Source organism: Podarcis filfolensis, assembly GCF_964270895.1.
Source record: "Podarcis filfolensis genome assembly, chromosome: Z".
In the NCBI taxonomy this organism is placed as follows: Eukaryota; Metazoa; Chordata; class Lepidosauria; order Squamata; family Lacertidae; genus Podarcis; species Podarcis filfolensis.
The window spans coordinates 48,310,723-48,334,893 of NC_139617.1; the positions used below are offsets into that span (position 1 = coordinate 48,310,723).

General features: G+C 48.1%; 1 protein-coding gene across 2 annotated transcripts in view; it reads left to right on the plus strand.

Annotated features, from left to right (window-relative positions):
* LOC310754860 (carboxyl-terminal PDZ ligand of neuronal nitric oxide synthase protein-like) overlaps window positions 1–18,584 on the plus strand; it is a 53,390-nt gene extending 34,806 nt beyond the window's left edge. For both annotated transcript variants that reach the window (XM_083597322.1, XM_083597323.1), the window contains 7 exons: window positions 405–513; window positions 633–774; window positions 6,857–7,008; window positions 9,410–9,577; window positions 10,324–10,489; window positions 11,684–12,029; window positions 13,844–18,584. In XM_083597322.1, coding sequence (XP_083453448.1) covers window positions 405–513; window positions 633–774; window positions 6,857–7,008; window positions 9,410–9,577; window positions 10,324–10,489; window positions 11,684–12,029; window positions 13,844–14,306 — 1,546 coding nt within the window. In that variant the 3' untranslated portion in view covers window positions 14,307–18,584. The remainder of the gene's footprint in view (window positions 1–404; window positions 514–632; window positions 775–6,856; window positions 7,009–9,409; window positions 9,578–10,323; window positions 10,490–11,683; window positions 12,030–13,843) is intronic.
* The last annotated feature ends 5,587 nt before the right edge of the window (window positions 18,585–24,171 follow it).

The following is a 24,171-nucleotide window of genomic DNA, read 5'->3' on the forward strand; positions in this document are numbered from 1 at the left end:
AAGGTCGCCGATTCGAATCCCTGTGGTGGGGTGAGCTCCCGTTGCTCAGTCCCTGCTCCTGCCAACCTAGCAGTTCGAAAGCACGTCAAAGTGCAAGTAGATAAATAGGTACCACTCCAGCGGGAAGGTAAACGGCGTTTCCGTGCGCTGCTCTGGTTTGCCAGAAGCGGCTTAGTCATGCTGGCCACATGACCCGGAAGCTGCACGCCGGCTCCCTCGGCCAGTAAAGTGAGATGAGCTCCGCAACCCCAGAGTCGTCCGCAACTGGACCTAATGGTCAGGGGTCCCTTTACCTTTACCTTAAGGCAACTCCCAAGCTATGCTGTTACCATTCCCCTGTGCCCAGGACTTTGGAGACGCTTTTTCCTCCGGTTCACTTTGCGGACCTCCTCTCCTCTCCTCAGGATCTTCTACGTCTCTCATGATTCCCAGGACCTGAAGATATTCAGCTACATCGCCAGGGATGGCGCAAACAACTCTTTCCGGTGCAACGTCTTCAAATCCAAGAAGAAGGTGGGCTGGCTTGGGCGGGGGGCCCTTTGCCACGGGACCTCCTCCTTCCCCACCACTGCTGCTGCCTTAACTCCCCCCGTCTCTCCTCATCCTAAGGTGGGCCTTCTCTCTCCCCACAGACGCAGGCCATGCGGGTCGTTCGGACAGTGGGCCAGGCCTTCGAGGTCTGTCACAAGCTGAGCCTCCAACACGCCCTGCAGAACGCTGATGGCCAGGCCGATGGAGCCAGCAACAACTCCGCGGATGACCCCCAGGTGGAAGGTGAGGGGTCTGGGTCAGATCTGTGTGGGCATTTCAAAAGGGTCCGGGGTTGGGGCTTGGTTTCTTAATATTTAAATTTAAAATACCTGCCTGGTGGTGGTCTTTCTCCTCGGAAGGAAGAGGATAAACACTGACTGGTTTTTGAAGCTTCAGGGGACACCCAAAAGAAGATGAGAGCGTGGTGTTTGGTGTTTGCTTGTTTATTTAAATAACTATTACTTCTTTCTTATTTCATAAACTTTATGTATGGCTAGATGGTAGGGAGCATAGAATCATAGAACTGTAGTACTGGAAATGATGCACTGGCTCCCGGTGGAGTACAGGATCAGGTTCAAGGTGCTGGTTTTGACCTTTAAAGCCCTTCACGGCCTAGGACCCTCGTACCTACGGGACCGCCTCTCCTGGTATGTCCCATGGAGGACCTTAAGGTCCATAAATACCAATACCCTACAGGTCCCAGACTAGTCAGACTAGCCTCAACCAGAGCCAGGGCCTTTTCAGCTCTGGCCCCGGCCTGGTGGAACGCTCTGCCTCATGAGACCAGGGCCCTGCAGGATCTGATTTCTTTCCGCAGGGCCTGTAAGACAGAGTTGTTCTGCCTGGCCTTTGGCTTGGAATCCACTTGATCCCCTCCCCCTCTTTCCTTTTCCTTCTGTGATGGAACTCCTATTTGGGGACTTGCGTGGCTTTTTTCTGGCCCACATAGGGCCAGTCTGGATAGCTGGCCTTGATGAAGATTTGACATTTTCATCCCCAAAAAGTTTTTGATTTGAGTTTCTACTGAAAGAAGGCTGCATTTTAATGTTGCATTTTAGTCTTGTTTTTAAGTTGTATTTTAATCAGTTGTTTTTATACCTAGTGTTAGCCACCCTAAGCCCAGTCTTGGCTGGGGAGGGCGGGGTATAAATAAAATTTATTGTTATTATTATTATCATTAAGGATCATCCAGTCCAAAACCGCCCCCCCACCCTTTGCAGGAATCTCAGCTAACGCACCCATGACCGATGACCATCCAGCCTCTGCTTCAAAACCTTCAAGGAACGAGAGCTCAGCTCCTCCTGAGGGAGACCGTTTCACTGTTGAATGGTTATTACTGTCAGAGAGTTCTTCTGGTGTTTAGTTGCAAATCCTCAAAGCGTCTTCTTTCTTGCATTGATGTCACACCTTTTTCTCCAAGGAGCTGAAGGTGGCAAAGTACATTGTTCTCCTCATTCAAATCCTCAGAACACCCCTGCAAGGTAGTTTAGGCTGAGAGTCAGTCGTTGGCCCCCAAGGTCACACTGAGTGAACTTCATGGCCATTTGGGATGGGTGGGGGGAAGAGAGATTTGGACCCTGGTCTCTCACGTCCATCCTGACCATCTAACACATTAATCAATTCGTGTTTTTAAAAAATCCAAAGCTATGTACAAGAGGAGGTTCTTCTTCTTGTTGTTTTTAAATAACCTCACGTAGAACAAGAACATATAATAAATGATACGGAAGATGTCAGCTCCAGGAAACTTGCAAGAGTATTGGTACTTTAAGACCTGGACCATTGCATTAATGGGAAAAGTTAACAAAATATACCTGAACCTTAAAAAGGTAAAGGTAAAGGGACCCCTGGCCATTAGGTCCAGTCGTGACCGACTCTGGGGTTGCGGCGCTCATCTCGCTTTATTGGTTGAGGGAGCCGGCGTACAGCTTCCAGGTCATGTGGCCAGCATGACTAAGCCGCTTCTGGCGAACCAGAGCAGCACACGGAAACGCCGTTTACCTTCCTGCCAGAGCAGTACCTATATATCTACTTGCACTTTGACGTGCTTTTGAACTGCAAGGTTGGCAGGAGCAGGGACCAAGCAATGGGAGCTCACCCCGTCGTGGGGATTCGAACTGCCGACCTTCTGATCGGCAAGTCTTAGGCTCTGTGGTTTAACCCACAGCGCCACCCGCGTCCCTGAAGCTTACACCACCCAAAAATGAAGGACAACTTTGTAAATTATGCTTGGCACCCGTTTATCAAATGTACTAAAAATAAAAGGGACCTCATTGGCAGCTGCCCTCTTCTCAGTGGAGTTCTCTGGAAAAACATTATTGGATAATACGCAGTGCTGTTTTCGGAATGCTTCCGACTCCCTCCTCGTTTCCGTCCTTTCTTTCCTCCCCCTCCCCACTTTCTTCCTTGGGATCATTTCTCTCACTATTTATTACCGCTGCTATTGCTTTCCATGCATTAGGAAATGAAAATAAAAACAAATTTGGGCCGGGGGGGGGGGGAATGATATAGATTCTGATATAGTACAGTTCTGTTGTTTTATCAAGTTTCTGCTGGACATGGCTGGGCTCAGGCCTGTGGGAAGTTTTGTCTGAATTGACAAAAAAACCTTCATTTGGTGCTGAAGCCCCAGTAAGCATCAGCAATGTCTAGGCAACACGATGACCATGTACATACGCGATAGACAATTTTTATAGAATTCCTTCAAACCACAAGAAGTACAAAATGAAATCTTTAGTCTCAAAGTCTCTGAAAATAATAATAATAATAATAATAATAATAATAATAATAATAATAATAATAATTTATTATTTGTACCCCGCCCATCTGGCTGGGTTTCCCCAGCCACTCTGGGCGGCTTCCATAGAAACCAAAAATACACTAAAATATCACAGATTAAAAACTTCCCTGAACAGGGCTGCCATAAGATGTCTTCTGAATGTCAGGTAGTTATTTATCGCTTTGACATCTGATGGGAGGGCGTTCCACAGGGCAGGCGCCATTACCGAGAAGGCCCTCTGCCTGGTTCTCTGTAGCTTTGCTTCTCGCAATGAGGGAACCGCCAGAAGGCCCTCGGCGCTGGACCTCAGCATCCGGGCAGAACGATGGGGGTGGAGACGCTCCTTCAGGTATACTGGGCCGAGGCCGTTTAGGGCTTTAAAGGTCAACACCAGCACTTTGAATTGTGCTCGGAAACGTACTGGGAGCCAATGTAGGTCTTTCAAGACCGGTGTTATATGGTCTCGGCGGCTGCCCCCAGTCACCAGTCTAGCTGCCGCATTCTGGATTAGTTGTAGTTTCCGAGTCACCTTCAAAGGTAGCCCCACATAGAGCGCATTGCAGTAGTCCAAGCGGGAGATAACCAGAGCATGCACCACTCTGGCGAGACAGTCCGCGAGGACTTTAAATGAAGCGAGGAACCAGACTTTGTACGATGAAAGACAAGCTGTGAAGCTTTGTGTATTCAGCAAATATGATGTCCAACACTGAACAGTGATTCCAGATATTGACTACTGTTTCATAGAATTCTTCTTTTTTTATATATATAATTTTTTATTAATTTTCCAACATATATTAAGACACAATACAACTGACAATACATAAACAAACAAACATATAAACACGTATAATTTCATAACCTCTTTTTCTTAAACCTTATTTCAACGACTTCCCCATACCTCCCTTTTCTGCATCCCTGTTTTAAACTTTTCCAGCAACCCCTAATTTCAATTACTCGTAATTCACTTTCTTTAATCCTTTTTCTCTTACCCAATTATTTGTCACTGCAATTCTGTTTTACATTACCCATGACATTTTAGCACTCATTAATTTTACAACAGTTCTTAAGATAAACTTTAAATTTCTTCCAATCTTCTTCCACCGTCTCTTTTCCTTGGTCACGGATTCTGCCAGTCATCTCGGCCATGTTTCGTAGAATTCTTCATCAGCGTGGTGGGAGGATATAGAATTGCTTCAGAAACCCATCTTATTTCGGGACTTCCGGGTTGGCGCCATCGCCGAATGGCGGACTCCCTCCGAGCTCCGGAGGGAGTCTGCTCGGCAGGGGCTGGGTTCTACCGCACCGGCGATGCGGGGACCCTTAGAAACCACGGCCACGGAGGCCGTGGACATGGAGACTCGGCTTGCACCGTTAGCGCCCTCCCGACTCGTGAAGGAGCCTTTTTAAAGGCTACGGATCGGGTGCCGGGGAGAAGCGTGGTGCCTTGAGTTCTCTGCTTCCCCTGCTGAGCGAAGCCGCATGCCATTCGGCGGAGAGCGCTGACTTCTTCCATTGAAAATTCGGACTTTTCAACAACAACCCGTGAGTAAATTTGGAAATCGGGTTCAAAAGGAGGAAAAAAAAATTTTTTTTTTCGAATTGGATACGAGCGGGGGGGATCCAAAAAGGAAGTCAGTCCCCTCCCTATTGTAAACTTTCCAAAACAAGGACGGGGAAACCAAGACCCAAAAAGGCTTGCATTGCTGATAAAAATCCAAAATTTCACGATGGGGAACTACAAGAACTGTGCTGGAGGAGGAACTGGAGAAGGGAAACGCAACCCCCCCCCCTGGGAACCGGGGTGACTGAAGAGAGAGCCTGGTGAAAGGAGTCGGAGATCTTGACAGCTGTCAAAATAGCTGTCAAAGTCGAAAAGCGGAGTGGATTTTATTATGAGAACTTGGCTGGTTAAATTTGATACAATTTGCTACAACTTGTTAAAATTTGGATACAAAATGGCGAATATGGATAACAAATTGACTTTTGGATTAGAGGAAACAAAGATACAACAATCCCCCTTGAGGAGTTTCGGGACATTACAAGGATTGGGAAAGTGGAAAAACACCAATGGAACTTTACAGGACTGGTTATCTTCTGGGAAAGCTGCAAAACGGAAATAACATCTCGTCTTCAGGGTGTTTTCTTTTTTGTTTTTTTAAAGGAGACAATAGATTTTTCTATTGAAGAAAGGAAGGGACTGAACGTAAGGTTTTGCCCCTGAATAACAACCATCCCTGCAGACTTACCAAACTTTCGAACTACAACGTTTTAGCAGCGGAACAAAGGGAAATCAGACTACAACCTGGAAAGAACAATGGAGGGAGTTCTATTACAGTTTTATTAAAGACTGAAGTTAAAGTTTTGAAAAATAATGATAATAATAATAATTTTGATTTTCAAAAAAATTTATTTTTACTTTTAAAAAAGAAAAAGCCAGCAAGGAGTTGGGGAAAAGTTGTGATTTATGGTCTTAAGAATTCCAGGCAGACACCAGGGGTTGATGGTCAGGGGGAAATTAAACCGGGGACAGGGGGGGGAGAACTAAAACTCCAAAGGCTTGCCAACTTGGTTATTTTTTGCTGAATTGGTCTATTATTCATTATATTTTTTTTATTCTCTACCTTTTCTGTTTCTATTATCTGGGGTGCTTCTTTTATTAAAAAATGGAAATTGTGGAATGACATGGGGTGGGTCTTGGGGAAAGAACACTGGGTTTTTTTTTTTTTCTTTTTTTTTACTGTAAAACAAATTAAGTTTCAATTTGAATGGGGAACTTGTTTGGCCAACAATATGAAAGGGGAATATGGTAGGGGTGGGGGAAGGGGGGAGTCCCGTAAAGTGATATTTTTTGTATTTTTGAAAAATTTTAATAAATATTATTTAAAAAAAAAAAAAAAAAAAAAGAAACCCATCTTATTTCGAATGAATGTATGTAAATGAAAATATCAAATGCTGTGGAACAGTGCTCATGTAATAATGTAGTCACATTATTGACTACATTATTACATGAGCACTGTTTGGCAGCATTTGCTATTTTCATTTACATACATTGACTACATTCTACGAAACAGCAGTCAATATCCGGAATCACTGTTCGGTGTTGATCATCATATTTGCTGAATACACAAAGCTTCACAGCTTGTCTTTCATCGTACACAGTCTGGTACCTCGCTTCATTTAAAGATTTTCAGAGACTTTGAGACTAAAGATTTCATTTTGTACTTCTTGTGGTTTGAAGGAATTCTATAAAGATCGCCTATCGCGTATGTACATGGTCATCATGTTGCCTAGACATTGCTGACGTTCTCTTTGCAACACAGAAGCCCCAGTAAGGTCAACACCTGTCTAAATGTTCCTGGAAGCGGGAAACACCATGTTGTCTTCTCTTGGCTGAGTTGATAAAGGAGTTCCTGCATGAGGTTGAAATCGGGGGCCACTTTCAAGGCAACGCTCTCCCAGGTTGCAATGCAGCCCCCCCCCCGCAAAATGGGCTCCCTCGCCCTTGGGAGAGTGACCCCTTCTGCTCTCTGTTGTTGTGTCACTTCGAAGGTTTCCAGCTGGCTGGGGCAGCAATGGCTGACGAAGAAAACGGCCCTGAGGGAGCGTTCGCACCCGACTTTGGAGCCTGCGAGCTGCGCTTGGCTGCACCCAATCTAGGGGTCCCACAATCTGGGATGATCCTGAAGGACAGGAGCAGCCAGGTAAGAGCCCAGTGCAATGTTTTTTTCTCCTCTGGGGAGGCCCAGAAGAGCATGAACAGGTACCTCCACTTTGCAACTGTGTTGTGCCCTCTCAGCCACCCCTGCAAGGTAGATTAGGCCGAAAAAGAGTGGCTGGACCAAGCTGGCCATGCACCACTTCATGCTAGAAAAATGCAACCTGTGCTGCTGATGGAAGTTGTGCAACTCATGCAACACGTTGGCGATTAATATACACAGAATAATTATACATACCGTATTTTTCGCTCTATAAGACACACTTTTCTCCTCCTAAAAAGTAAGGGGAAATGTATGTGCGTCTTATGGAGTGAATGCAGGCTGCGCAGCTATCGCTGAAGCAAGAAGATCCCTCTTGCTCTCCTGGCTTCAGGGAGAGCCACGCAAAGCCTCTTGAGCAAAGAGGGAGCGCCCCTCCCTCTTCGCTCAGGAGCCTTTGCGTTGCTTTCTTGTTTTCCTCCTCTAAAAACTAGGTGCGTCTTATAGAGCAAAAAATACAGTACTTTATCAACCTTCTGAGAAATATACAAAACATTAAAGAAAGCCACAAAGACTTGCGAACTACCCAGCCTATAATGTCTGGTTTCAATAGATTTTTTAAATGCTTAACTCAGTCTTTTAGATAAGTTCATGAAGATACCAACGAAAGGTAAGTTCGGTGATATTCACAATACCGAGAGATGCTAGTAGAGTTGTAGAGACAGGGTGCCGGCGTTTTGCACCTGCTTCGCCCTGGCAGTCCAAGTAATCAAAAGGCCGCTGTTCGCCCCCAATGGGGCCCTTTAACTGGGGCTTGGAGGTAGCACACCCCCAAGGTAGTTTTCTGGGCATCTTCAGTGGTCTAATCTCAAAGTCTTGATACGTATATTGATATTCTTATAGAGAATACTCTTTCTTGACTTAAGCTTAAGAGACTTTGAGATTAGACCACTGAAGAAACTGTGCATGCACAGAAGTGTTCTGCGCTGTTTGTGCATGCACAGAAGCATTTTGCGCACATCGCACATGCGCAGAAGCGCTCTATCTCACTCCGCGCTTGCGCAGAAGCGCCGCTCTAGTTGCGGACTTTTTGGGGTGCGAATGGCACCCTGGAATGGTTCGTGTCCGCAACTAGAGGTACCACTGTAAATAGGTTCAGCTGGATTTTGGATAAATGTGCAATTGCTGCAGTTATGAGTTTTATAGTGTTGCTTTCGTCCTTAGTGGGCCGTGCAAACTGCTACTCTGAATAAGGCTATTTGCAGGGCAACGTAGGGGGTCCTGGCAGGGGTGAAACTAGGCTTTATTTCACCCAGGTCAAAGACACACACCAATGCACATTTGCATACACACATACCCAGGCTGGGAGCCTCAGTGGCACCCCTCTGGGGGCTTCACCTGGGGCAAAAACCCATCTAGCCTTTCCCCCTCTTAGCTGCAGCGCTGGGTGTACTAGGGATGAGTTTATGGAACCAAGAGAGGGGTGGTCCCAAAATGTTTGGGGAGCACTGATTTAAGGTGTCTGTGAAGTCAAGATGATTAGCCCTTAGCCCACTTTCTCAGTGAGGCAGAAGCCAGACGTGGGGGGGGCACCACTCCTGCCCTCCACCTCTACAAACATTTGGGGCTAGGGGCCAAACCTAGAGAAGAGATGGGATTTTATTTTTAAAATCTACACAAGGTGGGGTTTTGTTTTTTTCATTTGTTCATAGAAGTTCAAACTGTAACAATAAGCACATTATGTTCTTATTGTCAGCAAGGGGTTCCCCATTTGTGGGATGCTCTCCCCAGGGAGGCTCACCTGGTGCCTTCAATATACACCTTTAGGCACCAGGTGAAATGTCCCTCTTGGGCTGATTAACATTCCATATCCTTTTAAATGGGGGAGGGGGTGGGGTTATTGGTCTGTTTCGTTCTTATTCTTATTATGTATTTCATATTTTTATCTTGTAATTTTTTTGCTGCGAGCTGTCCTGAGATCCTTGGAAGAAGGGCTGTATACAAGCTACATAAATAAACAATCCGTTTTGTGCAAACGATAATTGCATAAATTCACAAAAATCAGGGTAATTTGTTGTCTCGGGTAATGACTACTACCGAAACAGGAGTGCTGGTTGTCAGGAGCTCGTCCTACACTTGAGTACACTCCTCTTCCCTTTGTTCAGCACTTTTTATCTAATCTTTTGACAACCATTCACAATAATCAGCAGAACTACTCCAGGGAGAGAGAAAAAAGTATTTTTTAAAAGGCTTCACGTCATGACATTCTGCAAGAAATATGTGGAGGAGCTGCAAATCGCTTGGGCAGCCAGCAGTTCTCTGTGTGGCACGAATATGTGTTGTAGAAGGGAAGGTGTGGAGGGAGTTCCTGATTGTCCCCTCCTTTTCGCCGCATGCTGGATTCCAGGAAAATGAGACCGGGTCGCTCCGCCCTTCCACCACACAGCCGCTGGGCAGTCCTGCAAGCCCCAGCTCCTCCGCCTCAGTGACCCCGCTGGCCTCTCAGCACTGCCTCCAGCTCCTCCAGCACCAGCTCCTCCAGCAGCAGCAGCAGACGCAGGTGGCTGCAGCTCAGGTAACTATGCCCCTACCTGTCTGGCAACCACCTGACTGCACTTTCTTTGACGCAGTTTTCAGCAGGTCACCGTCCACCTCATTCCCCAATCCTCTTCTGCATTACTGTGGGGTGTGTATGTGTGTGTGAGAGAGAGAGACGTAACCACTAACTTCTACCCTAAATTACCCATATAGGATGTTGTTGTTGTATTGACATCCTGGCTTTTCGCCAGGTGACTCACACAAATTAAAGCAATTCAGGTAAAAAGCTAAAACCATGCAAAATGCAAATAGTTAAAAAGTAATTAAACTCTCAGTAGAATAAAAGCAGCGCAGAAGAATGGGTTTTAGAAGCTTGCAACAGCATGTAAGTGCTTGTGTGTGTGTGAGTATGCATAAATGCATATATTTATATTATAATAAAGGGGATAAATATGATGGATGGCTCGAAAGGAAAGGAAACCAAAACCAACGCGCCTCTGACAAATCCACTGTGGAGGACAACTTTATTGATAGCTGTCACAATTCCTAGTTGGAAACTCTGTGTTCAGAGTTTCTCTGAACAGGAGGCCAAAGCAGCAGAGAATGGCTGCCATCTGCCTGCGTATGGGTTGCCCACTGACACCTCTAGCTGACCACCATTAGAAGCAGAGAGTTGGGCTCAAAGGATGCATTGGCCTGATCCAGCAGGGCCCCTGGTGGCTTCACTCAGCCCTCTCAGCTCATGAGACCCTCTCATCGTGTCCCCACCCCACCTCCCGGCAGGTGCAGCTACTGAAAGACCAGCTGTCAGCCGAAACCACAGCCCGCGTTGAAGCTCAGGTCCGTGTTCGGCAGCTCCTGATGACCAACCGCGACCTCCTCCAGCACGTCTCCTTGCTAGTGAGGCAGCTCAAGGAACTAGAGATCAAGGTGCACCTGCGACATCCAGGTGAGTGACCGGAGTAGTCTGGAGGGGGCGTGTCTCCATGGAGGGTCACTCAAGGGCCCCTCTCTGGTGCCCAGTGATGCACCTGATCCTCCCTCTCTCTGCATTATCCTCCTAACAACCCTGCCAGGTAGGTTAGGCTCAGTAAAATTAAAACGGTTTGTAAAGTAAGTTTGCATGCAACACCAGAAGATACCCAATTATTGCCATTCTATAATTACTATAAAATGGTTGTATATCCTTAGAAAGTTGTATAGTCTGAGAAAGAGGGTGGCTGTGCAGGGCATGGCTGAAACTGCCATGAAGGGACCCTGAGCTTCTGAATTTGCCACAGCACTACTGCAATGCAGTGCAGAATTAGAGCAGTGGATGTGCTCGGTGGCTGGTGTGGCTTTGCGAGGTCTATCAAATAAATGGCTTTATATCCTGATGGATGGGACGCGGGTGGCACTGTGGGTTAAATCACAGAGCCTAGGACTTGCTGATCAGAAGGTTGGCGGTTCGAATCCCCACTACGGGGTGAGCTGTACGCCAGCTCCCTTGGCCAGTAACCCCAGAGTCGGTCACGACTGGACCTAATGGTCAGGGGTCCCCTTATACTTTACCTTTATCCTGATGAATAGATGGAGCCTCCAGGCGCAGAGGCAGTCTGCCACTGAATACCAGATAAAGGTAAAGGGACCCCTGACCATTAGGTCCAGTCGTGGCCGACTCTGGGGTTGCGGCACTCATCTCGCTTTATTGGCCGAGGGAGCCGGCGTACAGCTTCCGGGTCATGTTGCCAGCATGACTAAGCCGCTTCTGGCGAACCAGAGCAGCGCACGGAAACGCCGTTTACCTTCCCGCCAGAGCGGTACCTATTTATCTACTTGCACTTTTTGTGCTTTCGAACTGCTAAGTGGGCAGGAGCAGGGACCGAGCAACGGGAGCTCACCCCGTCGCGGGGATTTGAACCGCCGACCTTCTGATCGGCAAGTCCTAGGCTCTGTGGTTTAACCCACAGCGCCACCCGCGTCCCTTCGAATACCCAATACTGGGGGCATAAAGCAGGGCCAGGGAGGGCTGTTGGCCTGCACCCACAGCTTGGGGGCTTCCCAGGAGCCTCTGTGGGAAGCCTTTGGTCTCAGACCACAGGCACGGATGCTCCATCCTTGTGTTGTTACCTATCTACCATTCCCCCCCCCCCCCCGCTTTTAGTTGACCGTTCCCTACAGAACCTGACGCTGGCTCAGTCGCTCTCCCTCAACTTGAAGAACCACTACAGCCTTGAAATCAACCTGCCATCCACCTCGACACCGGCCAGCGTCCTGGGCAGCCCTGTGGCGCAGATGGGCAGCGCTTGCGAGTCTTACCTGAATCTGTCCAACCTGGAGAAGGGAAGCCAGCTGAGCCACTGGGCAGAGAGCGAGGAGCACCTGGCAGTCCTGGAGGGGCCAGACGGCCTCCGCAGCGTGGAGGGGTCTGAGGCCGCAGACTGTGCGGTGCTGGGAAGAACCAGCCGGCAGAAGAGCAGCAACCTGGGCACTCCGGCACAGGAGGAGAGGTAGGGAAGTCTTGGCGGAGAGTTGCTCATAATCAACCCACGTCTGGGTCCTTGCAAGGCAAATCGCACAGCTTGGTTCTTGGCACTGTGTGGTGGGAAAGGGGGTTGGGGTGCCATACATGCAGATTTTTGCAGTTTTGTAGCTGTTGTGCCAGCGCCAATGACGCTGTCACACCCATTGGTCTGCTCTCATAGAATCAGAACTGGAGGTATCTCCAAGGTCATCTACAAGTGAAACTCGAAAAATTAGAATATTGTGGAAAAGTTCATTTCTTTCAGTAATTCAACTTAAAAGGTGAAACTAATATATGAGATTGACTCATGACATGCAAAGCGAGATGTGCTTCTACTTCTCAGAGGTCCAATCTTGCTCGATTTGCAATCCTTGTTTTGCTGATTTCCTTGAATATTCTCATTTTCCGAGATGGTTAATTTGGGGTTTTCATCAGCTGTACGCCAGGATCATCGCAATGATAACAAATCAAGGCTTGACATATCTTGCTTTGCATGTCACAAGTCTATTTCATATATTAGTTTCACCTTTTAAGTTGAATTCCAGAAATCAAGGAACTTTTCCATGATATTCTAATTTTTCGAGTTTCACCTGTATGTGGTCAGCTGTTTTGCTCCAGATGGCTGGGGGGGGGGGACTTTTCTCAGCCCAAGGGCCATGTTTCCTCCTGAGCAGCTTTCAAGGGGCCACATGGCCAGAAGCCGAAGTAGGTGGAGCCATGGATGTGGCTCACCCCTTCACACAGAACCCTACAAATGCAGCTTCACCACAGCCAGAGATTCCTATGCTCCCACCTGCCCCATTTCTCTACCTATCCAGGCAGGTGAGAGGCACCATACTGATTTGAGGACACATCCCAGCCAGGAAAAACCCCTTTCTCAACACAGGACGATCACATCTTGCACAATTATGCTCTCTGCCTTGCTTACCGGTCAAGTCCTGCTCAGGCTCTGGGTGCTCTTGTGAGATCTTGCTTAAAATCTCTTTCCTCACCAGGGGAAAGAATGCAAAAAGAGTTTTAAAGCTCTCTCTGCCTTGCGTGCAGTTAATTTGTGCAGTTTTGACTGGCAGGCTTTCAACCATGCAAGGTTAAAGTTGTGCAAGTTAATTGCACGCAGTAAGCGATCATACTGAATGTCAGTTTAGTAATGGAGAATGCAAAACATGGTCCGCTGTGGGAGGGCCTTTGGTGTCCATCAGCCCAGCCCTGTGGAACACTCTGCCACTAGAGATTCAGCAAGCGCTTTCTGTTTCAACTTTTAAATGCCTGCTGAAAATTTTTCCATTTTGCCTGGCCTGTCGGGCTAATTAAGAATACATCCTTCCACAGTAGTTGACTGATTTCTGATCTTAGCATTCTTACATGGTTTTTATTGTATGATTTTATCTATAGTTGTTGTGAACTGCTCTGATATATCTATATTTTTTAATGAATAGGGGAATACAAATAAAATATACCGTATTTTTCCATGTATAAGACTAGGGTTTAAAATTGGGGCTCGTCTTATACACAGGTAGTGTTGAGTGGGTGTTTTCTTAATTTGGAGGCCCTCCAAAAAGGGGGCGTCTTATACATGGGGGCATCTTATACACGGAAAAATACGGTATATATTATTTTTATTCTATTTTATTCCTTATTAGGTTTGTACAATGCCCTTTATCCGAAGATCACAGGGTCGTTCACAGCATAGAGTTATTTATTTGTAGAAGTACTTCTCTGCCGAACATCAGGGCAGTGTGCAAAGTCACGAGAAGCCTTTGAAAGCCACCCAAAGCCATCCATCCCTTCTCCGTTTGACAGGTTGCAGCCCCTCATCCCCAAGCTGAACCCACCCCCTCCAACCCTGAGAAGGAGGTCAAGCAAAACCACCTCGCCCAGCCTAGAAGCAGAGACGGACACCACAGCAGCAGCCACCAGCACCACCACCTCTGGGCCCGGCCACAGCACCTCCACACTCACCAGCATCACAATCTTCTCCCTAGCCAGCTTGGAGTCTGAGCCCAGGACGCTGGGAAGAGGTCACACTTGCGGCCGTGCCGAAAACCAGGTGGCCCTAAGCCAGGAGCGGGCTGGGGAGGGTGGACAGGCACCCCCGGCAAAAGGGACCTTGGGACGACCTGAGAAAGGCCCCTCTAGGGATCTGGATGGCAGCTTGTCTCTCCGGCGTCCTTTCCTCTCCTCGGCCGGCAATGAAACCTGTTTGCGCATCAGTCTTTCGGAGGACGAGTTGGACACATCAGGGGCCTGCATTGCTCGTGCATAAACCATGCACTTGGGGAGCAGGCTATTAGCTTGCACTGGTTGCCAGGCACAGATTGTGGGGTTAGAAGTGGCTTGTAGGGTGCTGCGGCGCCAGAGGGGAGTCTCTGAAATGGCCACCAGTGGAGACTGGCAGTTCCGTAAGAGCAAAAGTGGGAGACTTTGAGCCAGAAGTCGTGTGGTCTCCAAACGAAGCGAGCTGGGAGGGTCTCCTGCCTTTGTCTTCCACACAAGCAGAGGTCCTCAACAGACACCAGGAAATGACCAGACGTCTTGACAAACTGGCTGACCTGGAATGGAGGAACACCTAAGGACCTCGTGTCACCCAGGGTACAAGCACCAGTAAACAACCAGGCGCAAGGTCCTCAGTCTCTGTGCCCCAGGGAAAGAGCTCGGCACGACTGGCTGAAATCTAGACTGTGTGCCACAGATTGTCCCCCCAGCCAAGAAAAGCTGCTTGCAGTTTGGGGGGGGGCAAAAGAGGTAGGGAGAGGGAGGTCGTGGGTGGCCTGTAGCATTCGGTGTTGTGAGGCAAGGTTAGCACCTGAGCAGGGTGGGTGGTGGTCATCCCAATGGTCACTTCCAGAAGTCTCCCCTGGAATGAGAGGGATGCACACAGGTGAGATTAGTCCAGTATTTTGAAGTCACTTGATATTAGAAGCCCAGCCCCCTTCCTGGTCGAGAGGGTCAAGAAGCCCCATCTTGGACGCCCCTGTGGGAACCAGTGCGAGGGCATCTTGGCTGCCATTTCCAGACCAGGCGTCGGCTGTTAGTCCAGAGAGGGGCTGTGGTGGTGCCTTCCAAAGACCTTACCTCTAACCTCCGGGGGGTGGGATGCTGAAGGTGGAGGAAGTTTGCACCTGAATGAAGGAGAGCCACCCTTCAGATCCCCCCCCCATTTCCCCCTCCTGCAGACCATCCCTTCCTTCAGCAGGAGTTTAGTGGCACAGATGCTCCTTTCGGTTTTATTTTATTCAGGGGCTGGAGAAATTAAGCATATTGGTGTTTCCTAGACCCTGAGGTAGTTATTATCATTTCTGTTTTCCTATTCCTTCTCGGTAGTGGCACCCACCCTGCGGAACACCCTCCCATCAGATGTCAAGGAAATAAACAGCTATCTGACTTTTAGAAGACACCTGAAGGCAGCCCTGTTTAGGGAAGCTTTTAATGTCTAATGTTTTATCACTTCATTATTATTATTATTATTATTATTATTATTATTATTATTAATTTGGTTGGGAGCCGCCCAGAGTGGCTGGGGAAACCCAGCCAGATGGGTGGGGTATGAATAATAAATTATTATTAAAATTGGTGAAATCCAAACAGTTTTGTGCTGAGTTGGAGGTGAGGCACAAGAGTGAAACAGTGCAGAAAGCCAATTCCAGGGCATGCTTGAATGGTGGACAGCGAAGTTTTACTCCGAGTAGACCCATCCCCAGAGGGCCTCACTGTTGGCAACTTGTTCTGCCACTCATCATATTGCACGCTCACAGGGGCGTCGAAGGAGATTCCCCCCCCCCCCCAGGCCATCTGTGCAAAGTAAAACACTGCAATTGGGGACCAGGCTGGTTTCTCCAAAAGAGAAAAATAGAGAAATGCCTGTGCATTTTACCTCATCCATCAGGTTCTGTGAATGCTGCAAACCTAGTCTTTCTTTTGAAGCGAAAGCTGGAAATTGGCGGTTGTGGGTCATCCAGTGGAGGGGGCGCAGCTGTCTCCTCCCCTCAGTGGATGCTCAGAAGGGTGGAAATGGGTAGTTTTTGTTTCAGAAACAAAACTCATCAGCCATGCGAGAGAGGATGGAACCTGTAATGTTTGGTCACAGAGAGAGCGAGAGTGGAGGAGGACCAGGAGTATGTTGCTGAAAGGATGAGTTTGAGAAGAGGGAGAGTTAAATTTGGGGCCAGGTGGGAATGCAGTCAGGAGAACTGGACAGAAAGCCAATTGCAAGAGGTGGGCTCAGGAGACGTCGGGAGGCCTGAATGCTCAGGGGGGTGTCATGATGCCAGCGGCGCCATTAGATGGATCAGCCACTGAAGGCTGCCCCAGGTGAGCACGTGTCACGGGAGCGAGGGTGAAGCACGTCAGCCAAGCAAGCTCAAGTGGTGCTGGGGAGGCGGCTTTCACCATATCAGGGGCATTTTCCCGCCACCCCCAAACTTCCAGGCCCCTCAAAGCTGCCACCCAATAGTGAACAAAGGCACCCCCGGTTTGTGATTCTCACTCCTTTGCATGAGGGCCTTGCAGGTTGGTTCACACAAGCAGAGGAGCCGTATTTCGAAAGGGATCTGAAAAGGAAAGGAATTGGTGATGTGGATGGAGCGCCTTGTGGGCTTTTATCCCAGGATGCCATCCAAAAGTTGTGTCCCTTAGCTGGGGGGGGGGACCCAGAGGGGAGGGGTATGTAGTGCACCTCCTTTGGGGGCCAAATGCACAGTTAAACGAGGCAGGTTAGGAATGTGTTTAGAAGGTTGATTTGGGGTGAAGGGATGTATTGTTGGTAGCAATTCGGGGGGGGGGAGAGAGAGAGAGAAAGAGAGACACAATGGCCATCCATGTCTGGGTTGCCTAGCAACCCTCTGCACAGGTAGAACAGGCCCCGCAGAGGCCAAGTAGCCTAGGGTGGGCACCAGAGCAGGGCACCGCTGGAAATTGTGGCTGTTTCCCATCAACTACCACTAAACAAGTCCTCAAGGGGCAAGTTCAAAGGGCAATTAGAGTTCCTAACCACCCTGGTTGGAGGGTGGGAATGCTCTTGTGTACATTATTTTCATACATGCAGAAATCTTGGCAGCACAGAGATTTTAACACTTGCTTGCCAATGCATGTGCTGATCAGGCTGCTTTCAAAAAGGCACAGCTACGTTTAGCCAGTTGAATATTCAGCAGGGTGGCAGGGTGAGAATACTGCTTCCTGCGGGTAAAGGTAAAGGGACCCCTGACCACTAAGTCCAGTCGTGGCCGACTCTGGGGTTGTGGCGCTCATCTCGCTTTATTGGCTGAGGGAGCCGGCGTACAGCTTCCGGGTCATGTCGCCAGCAGGACTAAGCCGCTTCTGGCGAACCAGAGCAGCGCATGGAAACACTGTTAACCTTCCTGCCGGAGTGGTACCTATTTATCTACTTGCACTTTGATGTGCTTTCAAACTGCTAGGTTGGCAGGAGCAGGGACTGAGCAACGGGAGCTCACCCCGTCGCGGGGATTAGAACCACCGACCTTCTGATCGGCAAGTCCTAGGCTCTGTGGTTTAACCCACAGCACCACCCATGTCCCTCCTGTGGGTAGATGTACTGAAAAATCAAGGCATGACGAGTGAGCACCCAGGCAAGTCGCTGCACGTGCAAAACAGCTTCAGTTGGCCGGTTCCGTGTGTTTGGAAGGGAAATGTCACTTTTCATGTGTTTGTGTGTGCCCTTAACAATCAATGGGACCACGTGTGTGTTCCATACTTGGATATTTCTGGCCATGTGCAATGTGCTGAGTGAGAATCTGCTGCAAGGCAGGCTGAAGTTCCACTGATGGTGCTGATTTCTTTTATCACAGTGTTGCATAGTGGGAAACCAAACAACTGACACGCACACACCTCAGCGAGGTGCGAGGAGAGGAAGGTGTCCATATCTTGCTTTCTTTTATCATCTATAGGAGCCTCTGAGCCAAAAGCCACAGAGTTTCACATTCTCTCAAAGCTATTTCCAAGTTAGCACAGAGAATGGAAACCCCGTGGTTAAAAAAACAGCAACAACCACCTGTTTGAAATAATCAGGATTTTTGCAAAATGCAGGACTCTCTTTTGCAACCTGGGAGCTGTAGTCCAGGACATCTGGAGACTAATGTAGGATGTATCTTATAGTCTCCTCCCCACAAAACGTTTGTTCTTTACGGCTTACATTTCCCAGTCCACACTGGAATCCTCGCTTCATTCAAACAGCCAATCTTCACTTGAAATAAAAATCTCTGGAACAGCCTGCAGGGGAGGTTGCAGAAGCATGTGCAGAGTGCCGGAGCCGCCAGCTTGAATGTTCTGCCACAGTTTTCTTGCCAGGGCCAAAATGTTGGGCCAGAGGTTTGAGTCAGGGGCTTTTCTGTGGGTGGGGGGGGACAGAAATTGTGTCATAATTTAAAGCCTACTTGAGAGCAGAGGAGTGGAGGGTCGTTTTATTTCCAAGTGTTATCCTGTAAATTGTTGTTGAAGACTTCGAGAGAGAGAGAAAGTTTGAATTTATTGTGTAAAGCGTTCAATGTTGTTGGGATCATGAGTATAATTACAGATTTCTTTCTCCTTACAGTTTGTCAGCGTGTTCTTTCTGGTGCGGTGAGGGTGGGGGGAGAGGTGGTTTTTACCTGTTTTCTACCTATTTCACACGTTCTTCATCTTAACAAGGCAACTGACATATTTAAGTTTTCTCTCTCGTGGGGGTAGAAGGGGGGGTCACTTTGGTTCCCGATGCAATAATTTCTCAAAAAACAAAACAAAACCCATGTTCTGTCATTCATCCAATGTGCCCCCCCATCATAAAATCCAGTTGGAGTGTTTCTTCATCTCCCCTATTATTTTATTTATTTATTACATATATGCTCTACCTTTTCCCTCCAGGGAGCTCAAGGTGGCAGACATGGTTCTCCCCCCTCAATTAATCTTCACGCAACGCTGTGATGAAGGGCAGTGACTGGCCCTCAAGGTCAACCTAGTGGGCTACATGGCCAAGGCGAGATTTGAACCCTGGTCCCCCAGACCCTATTCCAGCATGCCCCAACCACTACACCAGAACAGAGCTACATGATTGTACGGACAGAAGAGTCTCGGGTCTGGTTCCCAAAAACCTGTTCCAGAGGCTGAACATCAGCTCAAAACACTTTTTAAAAACGACTTCATGAAGAATATTCTAGGAGGGATACTGAAAATACATTAAGCCAGCCTCATGCAACAGGTTCAGCAGTGCTGGGGAGGGCTTTAAAAAGTCTTTGTTTAGAAAATGGTGCACTTCAAAAAAGCAAGCCTTCCTTGATTTGGTACATTTTCTCTCTCTAGCATCTAGAAAATAGTTATTATTATTATTATTAATTATTATTTATATCCTGCCATCCCCAGCCGGGCTCAGAGCAGCTAACAACAGTAAAAATAACACAGTTTGCATAAAATCACAATTAATTAAAATACATTCTAAAATCAATTCATAATCAAATTAATGGCAACCATTGGGCTAGAGTTCTATGAGGATTACAGGAGGAGAGAGGGGGGTTAGACTGTGCCTTGGCCAAAGGCCTGGTGAAACAGCTCTGTCTTGCAGGCCCTGCGGAAAGACGTTAAGTCCCGCAGGGCCCTAGTCTCTTGTGACAGAGCGTTCCAGATTGGGGCCACAGCCGAAAAGGCCCTGGCTCTGGTTGAAGCCAGCCTAACCTCCCTGTGGCCCGGGACCTCCAAAATATTATTTGCGGACCGTAAGGTCCTCCGTGGGGAATACCAGGAGAGGCAGTCCTGTAGGTGCAAGGGTCCTAGGCGTATAGGGCTTTAAAGGTCAAAACCAGCACCTTAAACCTGACCCTGTACTCCACCGGGAGCCAGTGCAGCTGGTATAGCACTGGGTGAATGTGATCCTGCAGAGAGGACCCCGTAAGGAGCCTCGCCTCACATTCTGCACCTGCTGGAGTTTCTGGGTCAGTCTCAAGGGTAGCCCCATGTAGAGCGAGTTACAATGTGCAAGAGTGCAGCCACCTTCTTCATTCTGCACTTGGCAGTTTTCATTTGTTTATAGAATTATATCTCCCACTTTGTTCTCCAAGGAGCTCAAGGTGACATGTACATGGTTCTTCCCCCTCCTACAACAACCCTGTGAGGTAGGTTCAGCTGAGGTATAGTGACAAGGCCACACCCAGGAGGCTTCATGGCTAAGTGGCAGATTAGAACCCTCATCTCCCAGATCCTAGTCCAACACCCTTAACCATTACGCCATGCTGGCTCTGTAGTCCAGACCTGGAGGGGCACCAGGTTGCTGGCGGATGAGTGCCTCTGCCTTCTTCAGGGCTTCCGGATTAACTCTTGCCCACAATCTCTACCCTGCAAACACCAGGATTTCTGATGGAAGTTCAACACGCTGTGGCATGTCTGCACAGCACATTCCTATCATGCCCTCTGGTGGCCATAAGTAATTTAACATTGCCACCTATATTACACTCCTGCCTGGCTCACTTTTAAGCTGGGCATACCTACAGGTTGTCCAGCTGCCCTGGACACAGAATTGACCTGCGCCTCCATGGGCAGCTGTGAGTACAAAATGACTCCCAGGCTGCGCACCTGGTCCTTCAGGGGCACAGTTATCCCATTCAGGATCAGGGAGACCTCCACACCCGCCCTCCTCCTGTCCCCCCAAAACAGTACTTCTGTCTTGTCAGGATTCAATCTGTTAGCCGCCATCCATCCTCCAACCGCCTCCAGGCACTCACACAGGACCTTCACTACCATCACTGGTTCTGATTTGAAAGAGAGGTAGAGCTGGGTATCATCCGCATATTGATGAACACCCAACACAAACCCCTGATGATCTCTCCCAGCGGCTGCATTTAGATGTTGAAAAGCATGGGGGAGAGAATGGAACCCTAAGGCACCCCACAAGTGAGAGCCCAGGGGTCTGAACACTCATCCCCCACCACTACTTTCTGAACACGGCCCAGAAGGAAGGAGCAGAACCACTGTATAACAGTGCCCCCAGCTCCCAGCCCCTCTAGACAATCCAGAAGGATGTTATGCTTGATGGTATCAAAAGCCGCTGAGAGATCCAGCAGAACTAGGAAACAACTCTCACCTTTGTCCCTAGCCTGCCAGAGATCTGCATGTTGATGAGGCCTGAATCCAGACTGGAAGGGATCCAAATGGTCCACTTCTTCCAAGCGTGCCTGGAGTTGTTCAGCAACTGCCTGCTCAATCACCTTGCCCAAGAATGGAAGATTTGAGACTGGGCGATAGTTGGCCATATTGGCTGGGTCTAGAGATGTTTTTTAAAGAAGTGGTTTAATGACTGCCTCTTTCAGCAGGTCTGGGAAGGCTCCCTCACAGAGAGAAGCTTTCACCACCCCGCAGAGCCCATCGCCCAGCCCTTCCCGGCTTGCTTTTATAAGCCAGGATGGGCAAGGATCAAGGAGACAGGTGGTTGGTTTCACTTGTCCAAGCAGCCTGTCCACATCCTGGGAGGTAACAGATTGGAATTGATCCCATGCAACTTTAAATGGGCATAGGTAACTTAGACGCATTAATTTAAATGAGTCTGCTCTGGGAAAAACATGGCTGTGAACTGTTGTGATCAAGATCACGTTTGCACAATTACACAGAAAAAACAGGAAGCTGAAAGATATTTTTGCCATGAGTTCTTGTGTTACAGTTTTATGTGTGTGCATGCAATTTGGCAAAGCAAGAGCTCTTCATGGGCACTACTGTGTTCTAGGTTCCTGGGGTTCTTTTGGCTAACCATTGTACAGAAAGAGAGAGAGAGAGAGAGAATCATAGAATTGTTGAGCTGGAAGGGACCACGAGGGCATGCCAGGGTTATGGATTGGTTGCACACAGACACATGCTTTGAATGTAGTGATGCTGCTGGGGACCACACAGTCCTGGCATTCCGAACCTTTCCCTGCTGGGGGAAAACTTGCTATGCAAAAGCTGTTTCCCAGCCCACGAGGTTGACTCTCCCACTGCAACTTCCTTCCCACTGAAATTCTGCTTGTCTTCAGTGCACCAAACAACGGTTTAGTGGGATGCAGGGGGGTCAAATCAGCAAAATTTGGCAGCAAGGAAGGGGATGTCGTTGTTAGCTTGGACATCTGCAGCAGGCTGCATGGGAGGTCTGTGAGGGCCAGCTGTGGCCTGTGCAAATCCACACTCGCACCTTGCAGTGGCGTAGCGTGGGGGGTGCAGGGGGGGCCGGCCGCACTGGGCGCAACATCTGGGGGTTAGGGTTAGGGGGCGCAAATCCACGGGTTAGGGGGCGCAAATTACTTGCCTTGCCCCAGGTGCTGACAACCCACGCTACGCCACTGGCACCTTGACATGAACCTGTGCCCCATACTTTATGGAATCTAGACAATGGCATCTCCAGAATTCATGCGGACCACAGCGTGGAGATAGTAGACAGAGAAATGTTTTTCTCCTTCTCTGATAACCACAGGAGCTTGAGAACATCCAGTGCGGCGAACAGTGGAAGATTAAGGACAGATAAAATAAAGTACTTCTTCTTCATGCTGTGCATAGGTTCTTATCTTCTCATGGAATCTCCAGAATTCACACAGACCAAAAGTCCACTTCCATGCCAATATTTGGGCACCCTTAAGTCCACTGATTTCCTCTAAGCAGGATCAGAACCCTATTCCTCTTTACTTGACAAGTGCCTCTGTCTGGAATGAGTTACTTTTTTATGCAGCTTGCAAATATGTGATTCCTTGCCTCCGCTGAATGGGCCAGCATACAAGGTGGGCTCAAAAGGGATCCTAAATATATCCCCCACCCTTCAAAGATTTGGTTCACATTCTTGCAGGGGACAGGTGCCCCACCCCCCACCCCGCTTTGTGATACAACCCCTTCAGCTAACGTTTTCAGAAGGACAGAGACAGACATGATTTGGCTAAAATTGTGGGGAGTTGGACTGGAGGCTCCTGGGTTCATTAAAGGACTACACACAAACACACAACCTGGCTAGCTAATATCCATCTAATACTGTAGTGAACATTGGGAATTTTTCAGATCACTCCATAATCAGACCAGAAGAGGGCAGCCCTGCTCTAATTTATCTTGAGATCACGGTTTCTTTAGCACACCAGTGTTTTGGAGCTCTTGTCCTTTGAAGCAAGTTCCACCGTTTCAAATCTGCACTGCTTGAAGGACTTTATTTTATCTGTCCCGAATCTTCTGACCTGGGCATTAGAGGCAAATTAGCAGACACAGGATTCCCTGTAAGATCACAGCCTCCCCCCTTGTGTTTGTGTGTGCAATAGCAGTGAACTCTCTTCATTCCTGGTCTGCTCAATCTCCCAAACAAGGGGCTCATTTGAACTGTAGTTCTGTGAAGGAGGTAAAGGTTCCCCAAGCATTTTCACCGCTCTCTAAATCAGGTGAGACAAACCGGTTGCCCTTCAGGAGCTGTGGGGTTCCAGCTGCCATCCACCCCAGCCAGCGCGGTCAGTGGCTCAGTAGAAGTTATCTCTTCTCTTCTCTGGGTGCCACAATTTAGGAAAGATGTTGACAAGCTGGAAGGTGTGCAGAGGAGGGCAACTAGGATGATCAAGAGTCTGGAAGCCAAGCCTTATGAGGAGCTGTTGAAGGAGCTGGGTATGTGTAGACTGGAAAAGACAAGACTGAGAGGAGAGATGACAGCCATCTTCCAATATCTAAAGGGTTGTCACATGGAGGATGGAACTAGCTTGTTTTCTCCTGCTGGTGGAGGGCAGGACTCGAACCCATGGCTTCAAGTTAAAAGAAAGGAGATTCCAACTAAACATCAAGAAGAGTTTTCTGACAGTAAGGGTTGTACGACAGGGAATGGACTCTCTTGGGAAGTTGTGGACTTGGCTTCCTTGGAGGTTTTAAAGCAGTGGGCAGATGGCCATCTGTCATTTTATATATATATAAATATTTATTAAGTTTTCCAATTTTATGCAAACACAAAAAGAAAAAGAAAAAGAAAAATATTGAAAACAAATCAATTTCAATAACAATTTTTCAGTAACATGTTTCTTTGACTTCCTCATACCTCCTTGTTTTCCAGTTCAAATTGTTAATCCAGCAAATCCTAATCTCTTAACATTCCTTTTAATTAACACCTTATTTTTGACTCAACTTTTTAAATTTTATGACTTAAACAATTTTAATCCCTGTTATCTTTATCA